We start from the raw sequence: 19,613 nt of genomic DNA, 5'->3' as shown, positions 1-19,613 counted from the left end.
GTAGGAATTTGTGCAGGTGGAATTCTTCCATCTACGCCGTCCTTGTTTTCACCTTTAGGCTTTGTCCTTTTTTGTTCTCCTTTTCTACTCTCCTTGCTTGGATCTGCAATTAGACCATTATAAATCATCATCTGTCATTTTAATTGACCTAAAATATTTTGTTTACCAGATCTTCTCCCGCTATCATCTGGTTTGTTTATGACAGCAGAGGAAGAGAAAGATTCATAATTGCTCACTGTGTGCATATTTAGTTTTTCCCTCTCACATTCTGCAACCCCCCTTTTCTTTTTCATAATGTCCTTTTCGGTGCAGAGTATGATCTCAGCGAGGAAATATTTTAAGAGTTTGTGATTCCCCTCATTTTCTGTTCACGGACCCTGACACCATGCCCAGTCTAAACCTGTTCAGCAGAATCCTTGGAGGACCAGTGTTACTCTGTGTACTAAAGCTCTCTGTACAGCAGAGTCTTGTCTGTTTGTGCATTAAATAGCACATAAAGGTCGTTTTCATCCCTGTTTATAACATGTTTCTGTGTTGATTAGGACTGGTAAAAAAAGATTCTTTATGTTAGCAAAGTTTACTTTACAACAACTTTTCAAATGAATCAAAATGTGTACTCAGCCATAGATAGATATAGAGATTTAAGTGTGTGATCTGGCAATCTGTTGCACGAGTAGTAACAATATGTCGTATGAGTTTGAGTAAAGTTGGATAACACATGATGGTTTGTGAGTTCTGTGTGGAGAGCATGAGCCCCAAAGGGTCTGCGTAGATGGAACGCAACAACTGCCTCTGATGTAATTGCATTTTTTTCAGCCAATCTCCAAAAATACACTTTGCAGCCGTTTTCAGTTTCTAGACATGAAGACTGAGTGGTCTAACACTCGAAAAAGATCACCTTTTTGTCTTGTTGAGAAGGGAAAGTGAGATAGCAGGCTGCTGTATATTAACTGAAGTAATGAACTGTATTCAGTAAGGATGCATTCAAATGATCAAAAGTGACAGTAAAGAAATTTATGGTACAGAAGATTTTTTATATTTCACACTTTCAACTTTATATAAATCATAACAAATAATGGGTTACACTTTGTTTTAGTGGCCAATTCTCACTGTTACCTAGTTGCTTATTAGCATGTCTATTATTAACATATAGGTTGTTTATTAGTACTTATAAAGCACTTATTCTGCATGACTATATTCTACATTCCCAATCCTACCCCAAACCTAAACTTAACAACTACCTTACTAACAATAAGCAGCAAATTGGGAGTTTATTGAGGCAAAATCATAGTTAATGGTTTGTTAATCACGAGAATTGGACCATAAAATAAAGTGGACCAAATAATGTTTTAATAGAGTATTAAAATCAGTTTTTACTGTATTTTTGATCAAATAAATGCAGTTTTGGATGAACATAAGATACTTAAAAAAACTATTTTAAATCTTACCAACCCCAAACTTTTGAGTTATATGATTATTACCTCTACACAGTGATGTGACATACAGCCAAGTATGGTGACCCATACTCAGAATTCGTGCTCTACATTTAACCCATCCAAAGTGCACACACACCCGGAGCAGTGGGCAACCATTTATGCTGCAGCGCCCAGGGAGCAGTTGGGGGTTCGATGCCTTGCTCAAGGGCACCTTAGCCGTGTTATTGCCGGTTCAGGATTCGAACCCACAACCCTAGGGTTAGGAGTCAAGCTCTCTAACCACTAGGCCACAACTTCACGACTACACAGTGTTCAGTAAGTATGCTAGTATGTTAATTCTGCATAAAGCTGACAGTTTATCCATTTCACTCTCAGTTTCTCATGTGGCTCTTTAAGAGTTTACACCAAGGCTAGAATAACCAGTTAACAGGGTTTAACACACATGTAAGAATGTGGTGTGCATTACAGTTAGTCTTTTCTTTCTAAGCGTCCTCTGATGGTGATGATCACGTCATCTTTGTAGAGTGTCCTGTAGCAGCACTCAAACTGAGATTTTAGATTGAAAGAGGAAAAACAGTATACGCATTTTCTTATACTCTTATGCCAGCAATGTCAGATGGAATTAAACTTACATTTTCCCTTAAAACACAGAAGCATCTCCTTAGAATAAGGGAAAGAGACAGGTCCTTGCGGCCCCCTCTTTTGACCCCAGACACGGCACCCATCTGCCCCTCATCTCCTGTGAGATAAAGCACGCCAGTCAGAAGAGGCAGAGTAAACTGAAAGCAAATCCACAAGCAGACAGCTTCTTCTGTCCTCTCTGCACTGGAATCCATATCTAATGCATGCCGCTTTGGAGTTGTATTGTTTCATAAGCCCCTCCAACAACATAGGGCCAGTTGCATGCCACAAAATATCCAGGATGAGGAACAGTAGAGGCTGAGACATTTTCCAATCATTCAGCCAGTGCATCAAAAACTATCCTTTTACAAGTGCTCAAAACTTTAATTCCTCTTCATGTAAGCAAAGCTTCTGGTGAGTTAAATATAAACTCGAACTATGTGATGAAAAGTGACATAAACACACTGGATGAGACTCTAGAGCCTAGAGCACATACTGCCTTGAACTCTTATTGGTTAAAAAATGGGTTTCTTGAAGTGAACAAAGTTTCCAGCAGTCACTGGCTCGTCCTATAAACAAATGTTTGCCTTATGAAGAAGTTAAGAGGGACCAAAATAAAGAACAACAAAAAGTAAATTGATAAAAAAAAAGAAAAAAAAGAATTTATTACAATGTTGATCATATTTTAGATACTGGACATCTTGTCAGTTAAATATATTAAATCATTTTATGATTATCCGTCATTATGCATTAAGTATAACAAAAAGTTCACTAGCAGTTCGTTTTCTCAATGTTTCCAATATCTGATCATCTCACTGATATCTAATGGTTAGTCTTTTACAGTTAACCACAGTCACTGATCTACTCTTAGACAATAAACATCATATTGAGAAACAGTATATTTGTCCAAATCAAAACTGCCTGTTCATTGATATTACATGATTCGTTGCAAATTCCTTTCTGTTAAGTGGGGACAAAATATTAATGCATTTCCGAATTTCAGTCCTTTTGAAATGTGAAAAATGATAGGTCAATATATTTCAAAACTTCAAAAAATGTCCCCAAAATGGGAGTTTAGCTCTTCTCAAGCTGTGTAGACGTCCAGAATGAATTTATGTTTGAAATGCATGTTTATAATAATAATTTGCAGGGTTGGGAATAGCAAGCAAAAGTGTGAGACTGAACTAGACACTACTGAATTCTTGTACCTCAAGAATCTGTGCGTTACAAAGATACGCATGTACTGTATATAATGTCTATAATACTTTTTTTTAATAGTAAGGTGCTTAAGTTGTAATGTAATAATTAGTTTCTTAATCCTTCAACACATCTTTATTATATTTATAAGGTTTAGAATATTTTCTGTACAAATAAGTTACTCTGAAGCATGTAAATGGTCCCCTGATTCTAGATGGGTAAAAAAATGGTAACACAAAAACAAGCAAATACCAGAGGTAGCGCTTAAGAAGTGACAAGTTAATGAGTGAGACTGAAATCGGTGTGATTAGTGTGTACATATATACATAACGTAGAGATTTTGCTACCTACAAATATTTAGATTGGAAATGTACATGTATATATTGCTGTTCATTTGCCATTATCATTTCTTCTGTTAAAAAAAGCTATTTCTCACCTTAAGCATACAAAAAGGAAAAAATGAAATGCTTTTTTTTCTCAATGATTTTCACAAGGATTTCCCAGGACTGTGAGGAAATGTACATGGTAATGATTGTACTGAAATGCAATACACAATCAACAGCTTCTAAACAATGTGTTATTTCTTTGCTTTGGTACATTAAACTACTAAACTGAGCAACACAGAGAATGAAATTTCATTCTGCTCGGAATTTGTGTCCAGCGGCAGTCAAATATAGATTCCTGCCCACTGCCAGCACTACTAATCTATTAATAGCTGATACTGTAGACCAATTCAACTCACAGTGTCTTCTGAACACTTTACATTTGATATATAGTTTAAATATGATTCAGAAAGTCGCTGTGTTACAAAGCTGCCACTGTGTTTGTTTCCCACAATCAGGCTGAAATTTTCATAGCATTCTTGCTGGTGGTGGATATGTTCCTTTACGTTTCTGACACTCTCATTTACAGCATCTTGCCGCCGGTCTCCTGAAGCTGTCCGGAGTACAGCCAGGTAACCTTTTGTCCATTCTGCATGAACTGTTCACATGCATTTATTCTTGCATCTTCCACTCTTGCTTTGTACTGTAAAGTCTGATATAATCCTGCAACCCTAGTCTATGAAAACACTTGGCTGAGACATAAACAGAGAAAGGGGAGGAATGAAGGACCTCCGACCCTCCGGCCCCTCTTCTTCTTCCTTCATCACTCCAGTCTGCTTTCGTGTAACTGAGGAGACAGCTATCTGTAAAATGCACTGGGCATGGTAATGTGATTTTATCTTTGTAACTGGTGTATCAGTGTTGATGACAGATCTGCTTTTCAGATTGTGTAACTGAATCTAAAGTAGCCAGGACATTTCCTAGCCCTGTATCAAATGGCACACTTTTTGCACGCTTGTGCAGCTGGCACTTGTCCATGAAGTTCACAAGACCGTAGGGGATCCCATTTGTCATGTTAAATTCTGAAAAAGCTGTTTACGAGCCCAGCTGACAGTTTATGCACTAATATTTCATCAACATGTGGGCAAAGAGTAGCATTTGGGACAGAGTCTAGCCCATCACGCCATGGTGTGTGTGTGTGTGTGTGGTCGAGTCAGGCCAGAGGTCAGTATGTGGAGTCCTTGGTGTTGGTTGACATGTGAGTTGTGGTTGAGTCGTCCGGCAGTGAACCTCTGCGAGGGGATCCGGTGTGGCAGCGCAGCAGTGTGACCAGCTCACGGGACACACTGTTGGAGAAGGCTGTGTAGATCCATGGGTTAGTGCAGGAGTTTAGACTGGCTAGAAGCATCAGGATAGTGAAAGCAGCCCCTGCGTGAGAGAGGAAGGCAAACTCAAAGCCAGGAAATAACATTTGCACTTATTACTGCATTGACAGCTTAACAATATTGAAATGTCTTTGTGTGAATAATATATGCCTTGTTTTATTATCTATCAGGTGAAAGTAGAGTATTAGCATTAAAGGCTGTACTGTATATATATATATATATATATATATATATATATATATATATATATATATATATATATATATATATACATATATACATTCTAGCACTGTCTGAAGAAGTTTCTATATTCATCATGTATTATGATTTTACATTTGTGTCAATAACTGCTGGAACTAGGACAGATGGCATAGTTACACAGGGTAAATGTTTGCATGTAAAACCACTATAAATAAATTAAACTATTAATAATCAAGTGTTTTCGATTTGAATTGATTGTAAAATGTAATTTATTTCTGTAGTGGTAAAACTGATTTATTTTCTTGCATCATTACTCCAGTCTTTAGTGTCACACGATCATTCAGAAGTGATTGTAATATGATGACGTACTGTTCAAGAAATCTCTATTTATAATGTCTTTACTGACATTTTTTGTACACTAATAGATATTGAAAAACAATTTGGTGAGATAAAATATTATAATATAAACCACAGTTTAAGGCTGACTTCAATATAGGGCTCACTTAAAAGACTAATGCATCTAAAGAAGTAAGTTTGTGCTGATTTTCATAGTGATTTGGTTGCCTGGTGGCTGGTCAAACTGTGCAGAAAGCCCAGTCTAATACAGAGGTGTGAATACCAATGAGATTACCCAGCACTCAGATGAGTGAGCAGGTGTTTGTCTGCTTATATATTAAGGGGAAAGAAAGCAGGGGACAGTTAAATAAAGAGAGAAATAACAAAAAAAGGGGACACATTGAACACATGATTGATTATTTCTGCTCCTGGAGATCTCCCCTCCTGTATACTTCAGTTCCAGTCAGGCTCTAACACACCTGCCTACAATTTCCAAGCAACCTTGAAGATATCCTGGTGAACAGATTCAAGTGTTTTTGTTTGTACCTGGAACTAAACGCTGCTGGAAGGTAGATTTCCAAGAACAGGCATCACTGTTTTTGAGATATTCCTGGAGAATGTGTTGCTTGTTTTGTTATGAACACCAGCCTGCTGACAGCAAAGCTATCATTACTCCAGTCTTCAGTGTCTAATAATCCTTCAGAAATCATTCTAATATGCTGATAATTCTAATATTAGAAACGGCAATTATTTGAAATACAGTACAGCAACTTCCTATTTCAGAACATTGCCTATTATGATAGGAACCCATTTAAAAATAGATCATAGTGTTTTTAGCTTTCAAGAAGCATTATTGTGTGACTGTACAGGACTAGTATATTCATCTGTTTGCTAATGTCTGACCTTGGTTTGGTGGGTTGGGGTCCCAGGCTGCCCATAACTGAACAATAAAGAAAGGAGACCAGCAGATGGTGTAGACCAGCACAATGACAAGAGTCATCCTCACTGTCTTAGACATGGCCTTAGTCACACCTGGGAGAGGCGGCGGGTGCGAATAATCGGTCGGAAGGGGAAAAGCATCTGGCCACAGTTCAGAAGCTCCAGAGCTATTTGGGTGTCCAGTCAGTGCACACGTGCTATTGGCTGATAATGACTGAGAATGGGAGGGGTCTGACAGATGTTTGGGGGTGTTTTGCAGATGAGTTTGGATGGAAGGGGAGGAGCTGTCTGAAGTTGGGCAGGGCTGGCAGATAGAGCTCTTACAGGTTACAGTCTGAGAATAGTCATCATATAGGCTTGAGGAGCACACTTCCTCTCCTGCATGATGTGAGGGGCTGCAGTGAGCTTGACTGAGACTGCTGTTAGCATGGTGACTGTGTCTGCTCTGTCTGTTTCTCTCCCGGCCTCGTCCACTGCCCCCCTCCCGCTGAGCAAAGTGGAAGAAGACAGAGTTCCTCTTAAACTCTGCTGTCACCATCCGCTCAGACTTCAGGTAGATGTTGTCATGGATTTCTCTGAAGATGCGAACCTGGGATGAAAGAGATACATCAATGTAAAATTATTCCTATAATGATCCAGAGTCATGTGCCATTTAGAATTTAACTAACACTTTTTTTTGTTAAGTGCAGTAGCGTGTGATGGACATTTTATGGTGATGTATGGGAAAATGAAAATCCTTGTTTTGTATTAATCTTAATTAAACTTAATTCAGATAAATATGGCTAATCTGTTGAGGAAATCATGTTCTTAGATTGTGAACAGGGTCACATGACACTAAGTAAATAAGTAAAAAGAAAGCCATCAAAATGATTAGCAAACTTGTTCTGGACTACAGAAAATCCTCTGTGGTGTTACAGTGAATTCCTTTGAATTGCAATTAATAACATTCTTCTTCCTGTTGTTCAAAGTCATGTCCAACGCATGAATTGAAAATAAGCCAATTATTAAATTCAGAATTTCAACCAATACTGGCACATCCATCAGGTGGTACCCCGCAGTACAGTCTAATTCCTAATAAACATCCCAAATCTTTGACATTTGCATAATATACACCACGTTCTTATGCTATGAAACAATTTTAGACAAGATATGACCAAACCCAAATATTTAATAATAATAATAAAAAAAAAAATGTGTGAGAGCTTGAGAAAAAAAGCTGGAGACACCTGACAGACAGTGATGATTAAGGCTGGTAATACGAATACAGCCACAGTCATCCAGGTGACATATGCTTTAAGACCCCATGGCTCAGCAAAGTGGCCCCAGCATTCGAACACCCCAGGGGACACCTCTGACCGCGAGAAGATAAACACCTGTGTGCAAGCAAATAGACAATCATGAGCCTTGAAAAATAGTTGTGATGCAATTAAAAAAATCAGTCAGGTATGATCTGAGATTGTTTACTCCTCACCTGTGGCAAACTAAGCAGTAGGGCCAGGCCCCACGCAACCATAATGGGGGTGTTCCAGCGGGAGGGTGTACCTCCGCGATATGCTTGAAGGGGGCAGCAGATGGCATAGTGCCGATCCACAGTCATGGCAACGATCATATAGGAGGATGCAAACATCCCGACAATCTGCAAATACTTGACAGAGCGACACAGAGCGTCAGGCCCCTGGAAGTGCTCTGTGATGTCCCATACCAACTGCGGCAGCACCTGGGACAAAATTAAGACATATATCTAATTTAGGCACAAAACGCTAAATGGTGCAGGCTGATTGGTCCTTTTACATGCAGTCAAGACATTTAATACATGGCACAAGTTGATTGGCCTTTGCTGATTCTACAACCAATGAAGTCACAACCTTCACAACCCCTCCACCTCCCTTGACAGAATTTTTTTTAAAAGGGTCATATGATGTGATTTCAAGTGTTCCTTTCACTTTGGAGTGTTACAAGCTCTTGGTGCATAAATAAGATCTGTAAAGTTGCAAAGACTAAAGTCTCAAACCCAAAGAGATATTTTTTTATAAAAGTTAAGACTCATCCTCACCCTCCTAAAACACCTCTTTTAAACATGCTCCCACATGTCTACATCATTTGCATAACATCGGCCAAATGTCAACGCAATGAAAGAAGGTGAAAACTTTGATTCTCGCTGTTGCTGCCGGCACCATGTCATGGAGATGCTGTTTCATTGTGAAAGTTGCAAAAATACTTTGTTTGGCCTTCCAAAAGAGGACGCAAATAAAAATCAGTGGTTAAGTTGTATTTACAACACTGTTCCAGAACAGTTCAACCCAAATATTCAGATGTGTGCAGTGCATTTCATGGAGGACTGTTTCCTGAACCTGGGAGAGAAGACTACAATGCCGGCTGTTGTGACTCACAGTTTGTAAGTACGTTTACATATTTAAAGAATTTGCCAATGATGATTCAAACCTGAGTTTTGAGCAGTGTAGACCAACGCTTGTTGTTTGTCGTTTCTCTGATCACAAATGCAGACATGGTTTTATCTTTACGCGGCGTGATGCAATGCAACACGTAAAATCACAGTATAAGTCATTATAATACATAATTATATCCCCACTGGATGGCTCGTTTGTAATGGGCTTTATTATTTTTGTTTTGTGGTGCAGGTGTTCTGACCAGGACACGGCATCACAGTACGGTGAGGTGCGTTACATTTCCCTCACAAGCTTCAGGTATTCAGCCAGTCATCATGCACTGGATAGCTGGTCAATCAGAGCACACCTTGCTTTTCAGAATGATGAGTTTTGTCGTTTCAGAAAGTTGGGGCATAGAGGAGAAACAATAATGGACAGTATGTTGAAAATAATGTTTCCTGTGCTTGTTTGTAGGGCTGTATGTGACTATATATCGATGGTATTATTATTACTAAATAAACATATGAAACAAAATATATTACTATGAATTACTACTACTACAACAACAAATAATACTTTTATTTTACTGTAAAATTATAATATTCATATTTATGGCTGTCTAAACTTAATTTTTTTCTAACGTTAAATCATGTAAAAGAAAACAGTGCTGCACTATACTCATAAACATGCAGCACATTTATTTAGTATTATGATATTTCAGTTATTGAGATTTGATAATAGCACAAAGCCCTATCACAATTTTAATTTTATTTCAATAAACCATGCAACTCTCATGATATAGAGATCCTCCCTGCTGACACAACATTACTCCCACACCTGATACTTCAACTGCATTTTAATAAATGTAGTCTCACTGTATTTTTCCATTCAGGTCAATGATTACTTAACCGTATAAGCTCATTCCAAAGTACTCATCATTTGTAATAGTCTCAAGAGGCTGTTACCTGAAAGAAGGCCACTACCAGGTCAGCTACACATAGATTGACCATGAAGAGGTGCATGGGAGCGTGATGTTTCTTCCTACGCAGCAGCACCCACAGCACGAATCCATTACCCAGAGCAGTGAGAGCAAGCACCAACCCCAGCACCCCGATCTCCGCCTGGGCCAAGGCTTGGTTCCGTACCCGTGGAGGGGCAACTGGCTGGACTGTGGGCCACACTGTGGTCCATGTGATGTTCTCTGATGGATACAGCCAGAGGAAAGCCTCTGTGCCCCCATAACTGCTGCTAAGATTGAAGAGGGAGCTGGACACGTCTGGCGACCCCTCCATCTCCAGCACGGAGTGACTGGGCTGACCCAAATTCTCTTCCCAAGAGGCCATCCTCATGACCTACAACGAGAAGGACAGACATGAGAGGCAAAACCAAGACATCCTAACACTGATCCCTCTCTGGCCTCAATCGGTCAACAAACAGTTGTAAATCATCGTAATAAAATTAAGTTTCAAATTAATTTTATTTTGTTGGCTATTTCTGGAGCTCTTTTGCAACAGTAAAGGAATGGTGGCGTCTAAATCAAATGAAGTCATTAGGTTGTCTCCCATATCATCTCAAATTAAATTCTCCATCTCTGCTTCTGTTTTTGGGGATGTTTTTAGAGAGCGCTCTTAAAACACCATTTTATCATTAAATCCTTTTTTTTTTTTTTTTAGCTGAAACAACAAGAAATGTACTCAACAGAGTTTTGATGTTAGTTTTGACATTTGGAACAAAAGGAAACGAGAAAACAAATAATTTAATTGTTTATGAATTTATTAAAGAAAGCTTTGAATCATCGTCTTTCAATTTTGAAATCTCCACATAAAAGATTTAGAAACCCCATCCGATCTCTTTATATCTGCCTCATTGAGATGCTGCATGGATTATTATGACCAGCTGCTAAAACTAATTTAAGCAGATTTATTTAGCAAATATCTGAAAGATAAATCTGAGAGTGTTTACTCAACCTCTGTCTCTCTCCAGACACAAAACATTTGTGGTAAGACTGAGGAAAAGAATATGAAAGAGATATTGGAACCATTTTAAATCCCTCTTATGGGATGGCATGGACGGGGACGGTAAGCAGGATCTAAACTGTTATAATATTGCAAAATATTTCTGTTTTTACTGTGTGATAAACAGAGCTTTGGTGAGCATAAGAGACTTATTTTAAAAAAAAAATTAAAGTCTTACCAAACTGAAACTTCTGAATGGTAGTGTAAATCATTCGAACATTTAAAAGATTGTTGTTGGCACTGGGAAACAAAAAACAGATTTTTTTTTTCTTTCTGATATTTACCAGATTTCTTCTGGTTTTTGTTCTAGCTCATAAGTGCTGTTTAGCCTTGCATGGGTGTATTCCTGTCAGTGTGTTAATGATTTATGTGAGGATTAGCAAGAATGGAACCAGAAAGCTTTCGTATGCGGTTCATTTTAAATTTAGCTCTTGATTCAAGTCCAAATCTTTGAGACCTGCAATATTTCAGTCAGTTCATTCATATTTCACTCCCTCACTCACTCTTCCTGCTCTAATTCTCTCCATCCATCTGGAGTGGTGGTTTTCATCTTGCATTTGCATAATCAATTCACAACAGAAATAACCACTTCAGAGCTGTGCTGGTTGCAGAGTCCCAATGAAATCCTTCCAATTTTTAACACAAAGCCTGGCAAGGTCTTCCTTTGACGTTGCCTGCGGAAAGCCCCTCAGTTGCTCTTGTTGTCCAGTTTGTTGTCTGTTTGCACTCTTTGCATGTCCCAACTACTTTCCATTACCTACTTTGATACCTCCTGGGAAATTAGAGAAAGAGCCTCCTCACACGCTCTGTTTTTTTTAAATGTGTCTGATGCACGTGTGCTAACATAGGCTATTCATCAAGAGGCTAAAAGTGGCTCTGTGATGTGCCCCTGCTGGGCATGTGTGCATGGAGCGCTGAACCAAGTCTCTTTTGTTTCTCATGTTGAGACGGACAGCAAATAGAATCTCCATCTCAGATTTTTCTACTAAGAAAATCTTCAGAAATATCCCTTAAGATTGCTATTGCAATATTTTCACACGATGTGGTCAGATTTTTCAAGATATCAGAATCTGCGATCAAATGTCAGAGATTTTAATAACACTTGTTTGTTGGCATCCATTGAAACTTTCGATTCTACAAAAGGTTCTTAATAGTAGAAAAAGGTTCTTCAGATTTTTCAAATGTTCTTCACACTAAGAAAATAATGGCTCTTTTAAGAACTGTTCACCAAAAGGATCTTTGGGGAATCAAAAATGGTCCACTATTTTTGGCCCGATGTTCCGCTTATTTACCGTTAGAGCCAGTTATTTAAATCAGAGCCAGTCTGCAGATTTGAGCTGACAGATTTCATAGAAAATCGCATTGTGTATGATATTCACAGACTCTGCTCCAGACTCTGATTCCATCCAGTCCGAGGATATCATACACTTTAGAACACATATTGTTTTCATTTGTCATGTCTCCTAGAAACAAGGCGCATGTTTCTGCGTGAGTTTGTTTGATCTGAACAAATTTAAAGTCTGCGAGTGTATGGTCCTGAGTCTTTATTGTATGATGGTCTGTTTTTCATCAGTTACTATGACACAAGTCAGTAAGTGTATGATGCCCAGTATTTAAAGATCTGTTCAGTTTTAAAAGTTGTGTAATTTAGCCTTAAGGCATTGCTGAAAAAAAAAAACATTTTGCAACCTTTAGTTTTTTTAAGAGTGTCTCCTGAGCTATGAATGAGCATCTTCTGAGAAATCAAAGAATCTGATCCAAACCACACCACAGCTAACAGAGAAGTGTTCTCTGCTGGTTATCAGATGGACACTAATATATTTCATGTTTCCCATGGTGCTCTTCGTAGAGGTCAAAGGGGCATTGGAAAAAGGAGATGAGTGTGGAGGATGTGAAAGCCAACTGTGGAGAGCAGCAGTGCACTCACTCATCTCTCTCGCTCCTTCACTTCTCTCTCAGTTAGTGTCCTCTCTCTGTTCACCACTATTGTTTACAATATCTGACTTCCATGTAAATATCATCCTTTTACCAGATCAGCCTGTCCTTGATATATCCTAATCTATTCCAGCAATGGCGCAGTAACAGTTTTAGCAAAACTCAACCTGGTTCTTCACAATGTTGATGGTCAGATGTGACTACTACCATTCAGATCTCATCTACTGGATGGTTTTTTTTAAAGTGATGCTTCCCAGACCTGTGCCTTTCACAGAATGCTCAGTGCCAGCCCGGGGTCATATGACAGGAGGAAAGGTTCAAGGCACAGCAATGGGGTGCACTGGGACTTGAGCCCATGACCCTTAAGCAGCCCTTTCTAAAGGTGCCTTTTGCCATCAAATAAATATATATGATGAAAAATTTGAGAGGAAATAGAAGATGTGAGGGAATACATAGAAATGTGCATTGGAAATGGAATTAATTTAAAAATCAGAGAGAAAGATGGTATAAAACCCAAAATGTTGAATCCAGATATTTTTATGATTTTTTTATTTATATAAATATTTCTATATAATACTATATAATTGGTTAAATTAACAGTAAAAAAATCAATTATTTTTGGCAATTTCATATGGCAAAATGGGCAAAAATGGCTAATATAGAATTGAAAAATATATTTAAATAAATATGTACAATTTTTAGTTAATTGTATTTCTTTTCTCTTTTTTTTGACCATTTATATGTCTCAAAAATGTATCAGAATTTATTTATATTGTCCAAAATGTATTAAAAAAAATACAATTTCTTAAACCATAATGCACATGTAAGAATCTTTGTCTTTGTGTTGTAAATGTAGTTTCAGAAATGTATTATATTTCATATGGAAAAACTATGATATGATAACGGTGAACTGAAATTGGTCACAGCAGGTTTTTCGGTTATTTTGCGGTCCGCATCTAGTGAGTTTCTAATGTTAACTTATGATCTCTGTTATTTCAATACAAAAACAATTTTCTGTTTTCTGCATTTTGGTAGAATTTCTGTAAAACTGTTAAAACACAAATCCTCCTCAAAGACCTATATTTGAAAATAGAGAAAATAGCAGATGACTGGAGTTTCTAGTAGTTTTCTAGTAGTAGGACTGGTCAATAATGTCTTTAATGCAGGGCTTAAAAAAGGGTCAGTTGGTCTGTGAGCTTTTAGACAGAATACTACTCTCAACAAGTAAACAGTGATTTATTTTGACCCAGTGGATGCTGGGAACCCAAGTCTTGCCCCCAGGCACAGGCATCACTATGACCTAATGAATTAAATTTACAATTTAAATGTGGAGTTAATGTACAGTTAATTGTGCAGCAAAGACAAATGAAAAGGTTTAGACAGTTGACCAGGTTGGTTTATTTTATCCATCTGCCACTGAGTATGAGTGAACTGATCTCACGCTGAGCAGTGAAGAAGTGCTGATAAGGAATTCATCAATGTACGTCAGCACGTCAGAAGAGTTTATTATGTGGCTACACTGGAATCTGTGTGTGTGCGTGTCTGGTGGGCTAGGTGGAAAAGACGTGTAAGGAAAGTAATCCCTAATTTATGAACGTCTCCCAGGAATACCTCACAGCAGGAGAAGCTGCTGTGTAGTGCAGCATATCTGAAAATGAAAAGCAGGACAGACAGAGGAGAGTAAATGGAATGAAGAGAAAGTGGCGATAAACCACAACCGATCACTTGTGTGTGCCCTTTCTAATATAAGTAGCTGTCTGCCAGTTACATACTGTGGGGTCTGAAAGTCTGAGACCACATTCAAATCTGTATTTTTCCCAGTGAAGCCTGGAAGTAATTAAAAAATGAAAAACAAAGAAAAGTTATGATGTACAATTAAAAAGAAACATTTTTGTGACATGTCTCTGTTTGTACAGATGGTCAGATATACTCTTGAAGCACAAGATGCTTATATATATATATATATATATATATATATATATATATATATATATATATATATATATATATATATATATATATATATATATATATATATATATATATATATATATATATATTTATATATATATATACACACACACACACACACACACACACACACACACACACACACACACACACACACACACACACACACACACACACATATATATATATATATGAAGAGTTCAGATGCAAAAGCCTCTAAGTGCCATCTGAAATTTTCATCTAAAATCAGGATTTTTATCAGGCTCCTATATTAATGTTCAGTTATTTCACTTTAATAGCCTGGAAAAGGACCTGCACATTGCCATTAAAGTAAAATGACTCAACCTAAGCATAGGAGCTTTATAAAAATCCTAATTTTAGACGAAATTTTCAGATGGCCCTTTTGCTTCAGAGGCTTTTGCATCTGAACTCTTCATATCTACATATTAGGAAATAATGCAAAATAGAAGCATTTTCACTCGTTGTTTAAAACATCATGTAGTGAACACATACTGTAACTTACTTTGAGAAAAAACTTTCAAAAATGTAATTGTACATAGCTGTGGCTTTTACTGAGTATTTCTAACTGTTTCCAAGGAGGAAAAAAAAAACACTTGAAACTACATCTTGCTCCTTTATTTTACGTCTTTGTCAAGCACAGGAAAACTCCGCTCCACAGGAAGGATGAGCTAAGGATCTGTTAACGCTTTTGTTTTTCTAACCCATTTCCACTGTCTTTTCATGTTTCAGCTCTGTTCTGTTCTCAGGTCCCTCCCAAGAATGCACCTGCATTCCTCCAACACTGACAGTGTTTTTTTTTTCCAGATATTTCATTTTTAATTAGTCTTTTCAGGTAGGTGAAAACTGTATATATAACATATGACGGGGTGTGTATGAGAATGAAGACACCCAGATCTTGGAAACTGGTTCATACATGACTACCCCACATTTACTCATTAACTCACTTATATTCCTGTTCAAACAGATCACAGTCTGGCAGTCTTTAAACGCACACTGAAACCATGAAAACTCTAGAAACACACACAAAAAAAAGCTATATGAGAAAACAGTCCATATACCCTATTGTCCTGTTTTACTGTGAATATTCTGGGTCATACACAAGGAAAGCATGAGTGAATGCATCATCAGGCATCAGTGGACTTTGAAACCTCTCAGGTTCACGGTGAGAAGCTATGTGATTGTTTCCTTATAAGGGGATTCTGTCCATGATTTCAAAGTTCTTCAGGAGGCTTGCACCCAGTTTGCGATAATGCAACTGTGGTAAACGCCATTGAGATTCGGAACAGCTGTGTCTCAGTTCATAGATTCATAAAGCTTTGTGAGGTTTCAACAAAAGCAGGTCAACCATGTTTACTTAAGACGACTGTGATTCCAGTTTTGCAGCGTTAACAGGTTCCATTGCATAGCTACTTTTGTTTTCTAAATCCTGAACAATTAAGCATTTAATGGTCTCAAGAGTCACTGCATTAAGATTTTGTTCTCTGGTTTAATGCATGTAATGTCACAAAATCCTTCATAAGTCAATCAATCATAAATGTGACCGCCCCACATAATCACAAAGACCAAATGTCCAGTGACTCAGCCGCTGTTCATGAGTAAAGCTTTTATATGAAAGACAGTAAAGCATTTTAGAATCTTAATTAAGAGGAAAACGAAAAACATCAAGTGCACTTAGCATCGTTCTGAAACAGAGGTTTCTGTGTGATGACATGAAGATGATGGATAGATGTACTGTGATCATTCCAGCTGACCTCAGCCATCAAAACACACAGTTCTGAATGGGCATTTACACACAAATATTATGAAATATTGTGTTCTAAAGTTAATTATTTAAACATTGTACTGTATTGACTCTAATGGACTGCTACATTCATGCATATGCGGTCCATATTCTACAATGTAAAAAGATGGCATTGTGGCGGCTGTATAATAATATATCAGCCTACATGAAGTATTAAAACATTACATGATGAAACAAAGTTCGTGAAGACAGGAGCATTTACTATAATATTACCCACACAAACACATGGCAGTCATAATGCAATAAACGACTAAACAATATCAAATGTTATTGTTACCTACACCTTTTTAAATAAAATGTTATTAAATGTGACGGATGACAGGGAATTCGAAACGTCCTTTTACTGTTTAGCCGGTCAAGTGACTGATTTTACTTTGCTACAAAAACATATAGCCTATACAGTCATTTAAGCTAAGGTAAATTGCCAGTTATTTTACTATAGTATAGTACAGTATTTTCCTGTCCAAAGTACGAAAATTTTAAAGTATTAGGAAATCATAAAGTCAGAAATCATGCCTACTCGATCTCCACGTGACTTTTCTTTTTGTATTTTGCTGGACCGACACATTCATTCATCATCGTTTTCAAAGCTCAAGTCTATAAAGTAAGAAAATACGGTAATAGATCTTTTTTTTGTAGTTAATTTAAAAACACATTTACTCACCTAGCTGGTCCTCAGTTCATTTGAAAAAGGTATGCAATAATATTTAGCTATAGTTTTAAAACAGGCTATCATTTTAGTTTAGATTATTTTTACACAGTGGGAAAGCAGGATCGTTATTTATTTAAGTGATTGAATACTCAGTATATAATAGTAATCCAATACTTGCATGCATTCAACAATATTAAAGCATTAGCGAGCACGTGAGTGACAGTGGCGCGCGCGAAGGGCGAGCTCTATATGTCCGCGCAGATTGATTAGCAGCACTCACCATCAGCCAGCGCCGTTTCTTCACTGTAAGTATTTCACTTTGCCATGTAATCCACAGTTTTCTTCACGAACTAATCCATATAATGCTCTGTCCATGCCACGTCCGCGTTGACACTGAATCAGTTTTAGATATCTGCAGTCTACCATTGTAACTTTTTTTTGGCAATTATGTAAAATAAATTATTTTATTGCCAAAATATTCAGTGCTGTTAGGCTAAGTTAATTTTACCTACACATTTTTAATGAGTTCCTGTCTGTTCAGCTTTCAGATCGAACAGAAAACTGCGTCTAAATGTCATTCTCATGCTCTCTGTCTGTTATGTCTCAGTATATTTTCTGCTCTGGTGCGCGCACTAAACCTAATTTGCTTGGGCTACTTCTGTTCCTCCTACTGTCTCCTTCTCCCTCCCTCTCAAAGAACTCCTCCCCTCATTCGACTTCTTTCACACTCCAAAACCTTCCTTCATCCAGTTGATCAAATGAGCTCCTTGGATGGATTGGTCACATTTTAGTTCACTGCAAATATTTAGTTAAACTTCTAAATTGTAGGCTATTTAATAGACATTTAATCATGTAATTGTAATACTTTGCTATTTAAATTAATTAATTGATTACATTAATACTGGTCGTTTTAAATAGTACCAAACTCTTCCCAAAATTTCAAGACAATAATTTACTAAACGTGACAAAACTCAACAACTCAACACCTGCATATAAAAAAAAAAACAATTATACCCTTAACAAAAAAAAAAAAAAAAAAAAAACACATCGATTTTTTTTCCAGACATTTTTAAATGTCATTAACCCAAACTGAATTTAATTTAATGCATTCAAGATGCAAACATAATTATGTTAAATATATGTTCTCTTTCATGAAGTCTACAGAAGCACAGATTATTAATTTTATGGAGTCGACAATGAAAATTCAGTTATTATTCTTAGTATATACAGATTAGTGTAAATAAATTTTCACAAACTGATCCATATCAAATAAGAATTAAAGAATGTGTTTCTAAAGTGATTGTACAATCTTATATAGAAAATATATATGAAATGCAAAACTTGTAATATTCCAGCTGTCTTAAAAAGTCCAAGAGCAAACATTTATAGTACTCATGATAGATCTGTGTGGCACATAAAAGAAAGGCTTGTTTTTGTTGTAGATTCTGTCTATAAGCAGTCTGGAGTTATGACATTCATGCAATCTCAAGCAAAACGCTTATTCTCATTATGCACACTTACACACATTGGTCTCATTGTATAAATCTTTTTTTTATTTTTAATTCTGTTTCTTGGACTTGTAAATCCTATTCCAGATTTACAGGAGTGAATGATGACTTAGAAACTCAGCACTCTTCATCCATCTTCATAATATATGTGTGTGAAAAAAACAGCACAGAACAAGAAATCCCATGTTTTTGTTTTCCCTGAAGGAGGACGAAATTAGACCTGACAGGCTCATTATACAATGAAATTAATCACATTAAAGGACTGATTAAAACATGGAAGAGATTTCACACACACACTGAATACATAAACATGACAGTGTTCAGCCTCCGAGCGTTTCAAACACCTGCTCCTCTGAAAGGGATTCAATTAAAGTTTGAGCAAATGACCGTCTCTCTTTTCTCCACAGTTCGAATGAGCGCTGAAATCCATCCTCAGCAGTCAGCCCCAGTGCTTGAGTCAGCCAAAACATTAAAAAAACACATAAATCCCTTTCCCCTTTTCAAGCTCTCCCCGTCCTGCCTAATATTTTTTTTCCTGATGACAGAACAATGGATAGATAGATTAAACAGATGGATGGACAGAGAAGAAGAAAGAGTGGGACTGATTGGTATGTTTAAAAGTAATTAATTGGGTTAATGGAATAGATCTACAGAGCTGATTCATGGTTTGCTTAGCAATGAGCCTCTGTGCAGTTGTTTTGCTCTCACAGAGAGACAGAGGTGGAGTGAAAGAGTCTGTTCATTTTCACTGCAGAGGCAGCGTGAGTGTCTGCGCACACACTAGCGGCACTGAGAGAGGGAGAATGCTACATTACTTAAAGTGTATGTCAGAGCGAGTGAATTGAAGTTTTGTGAAACTTTCCTTCCACAGGCCAAATCAATTAT

General features: G+C 37.3%; 1 protein-coding gene across 2 annotated transcripts; it reads right to left on the bottom strand.

Moving 5' to 3' along the window:
- Positions 1-1,531: 1,531 nt before the first annotated feature.
- On the bottom strand, positions 1,532-17,844 carry LOC113094717 (vasopressin V2 receptor-like). 2 transcript variants are annotated; one of them, XR_003288146.1, is made up of 7 exons: positions 17,501-17,844; positions 9,791-10,177; positions 7,910-8,155; positions 7,665-7,811; positions 6,403-7,027; positions 6,046-6,147; positions 4,914-5,005 (listed from the first exon to the last, which is right to left on the bottom strand). XR_003288146.1 is itself a non-coding variant. In XM_026260335.1 (6 exons), exons 1-6 carry the CDS (start codon positions 17,501-17,503, stop codon positions 4,803-4,805), a joined length of 1,611 nt encoding a protein of 536 aa, XP_026116120.1. In that variant the 5' UTR covers positions 17,504-17,844; the 3' UTR covers positions 1,532-4,802. The 2 variants fall into 2 exon arrangements, 1 of the variants encoding a protein (XP_026116120.1); XM_026260335.1 differs by lacking the exon at positions 6,046-6,147 and having other exon boundaries at positions 1,532-5,005.
- Positions 17,845-19,613: the final 1,769 nt, after the last annotated feature.

Source organism: Carassius auratus, unplaced genomic scaffold, assembly GCF_003368295.1.
Source record: "Carassius auratus strain Wakin unplaced genomic scaffold, ASM336829v1 scaf_tig00215416, whole genome shotgun sequence".
NCBI lineage: Eukaryota > Metazoa > Chordata > Actinopteri > Cypriniformes > Cyprinidae > Carassius > Carassius auratus.
Note: the sequence above shows the minus strand (reverse complement) of the source record. Positions and strands in the feature narration are given on the sequence as shown.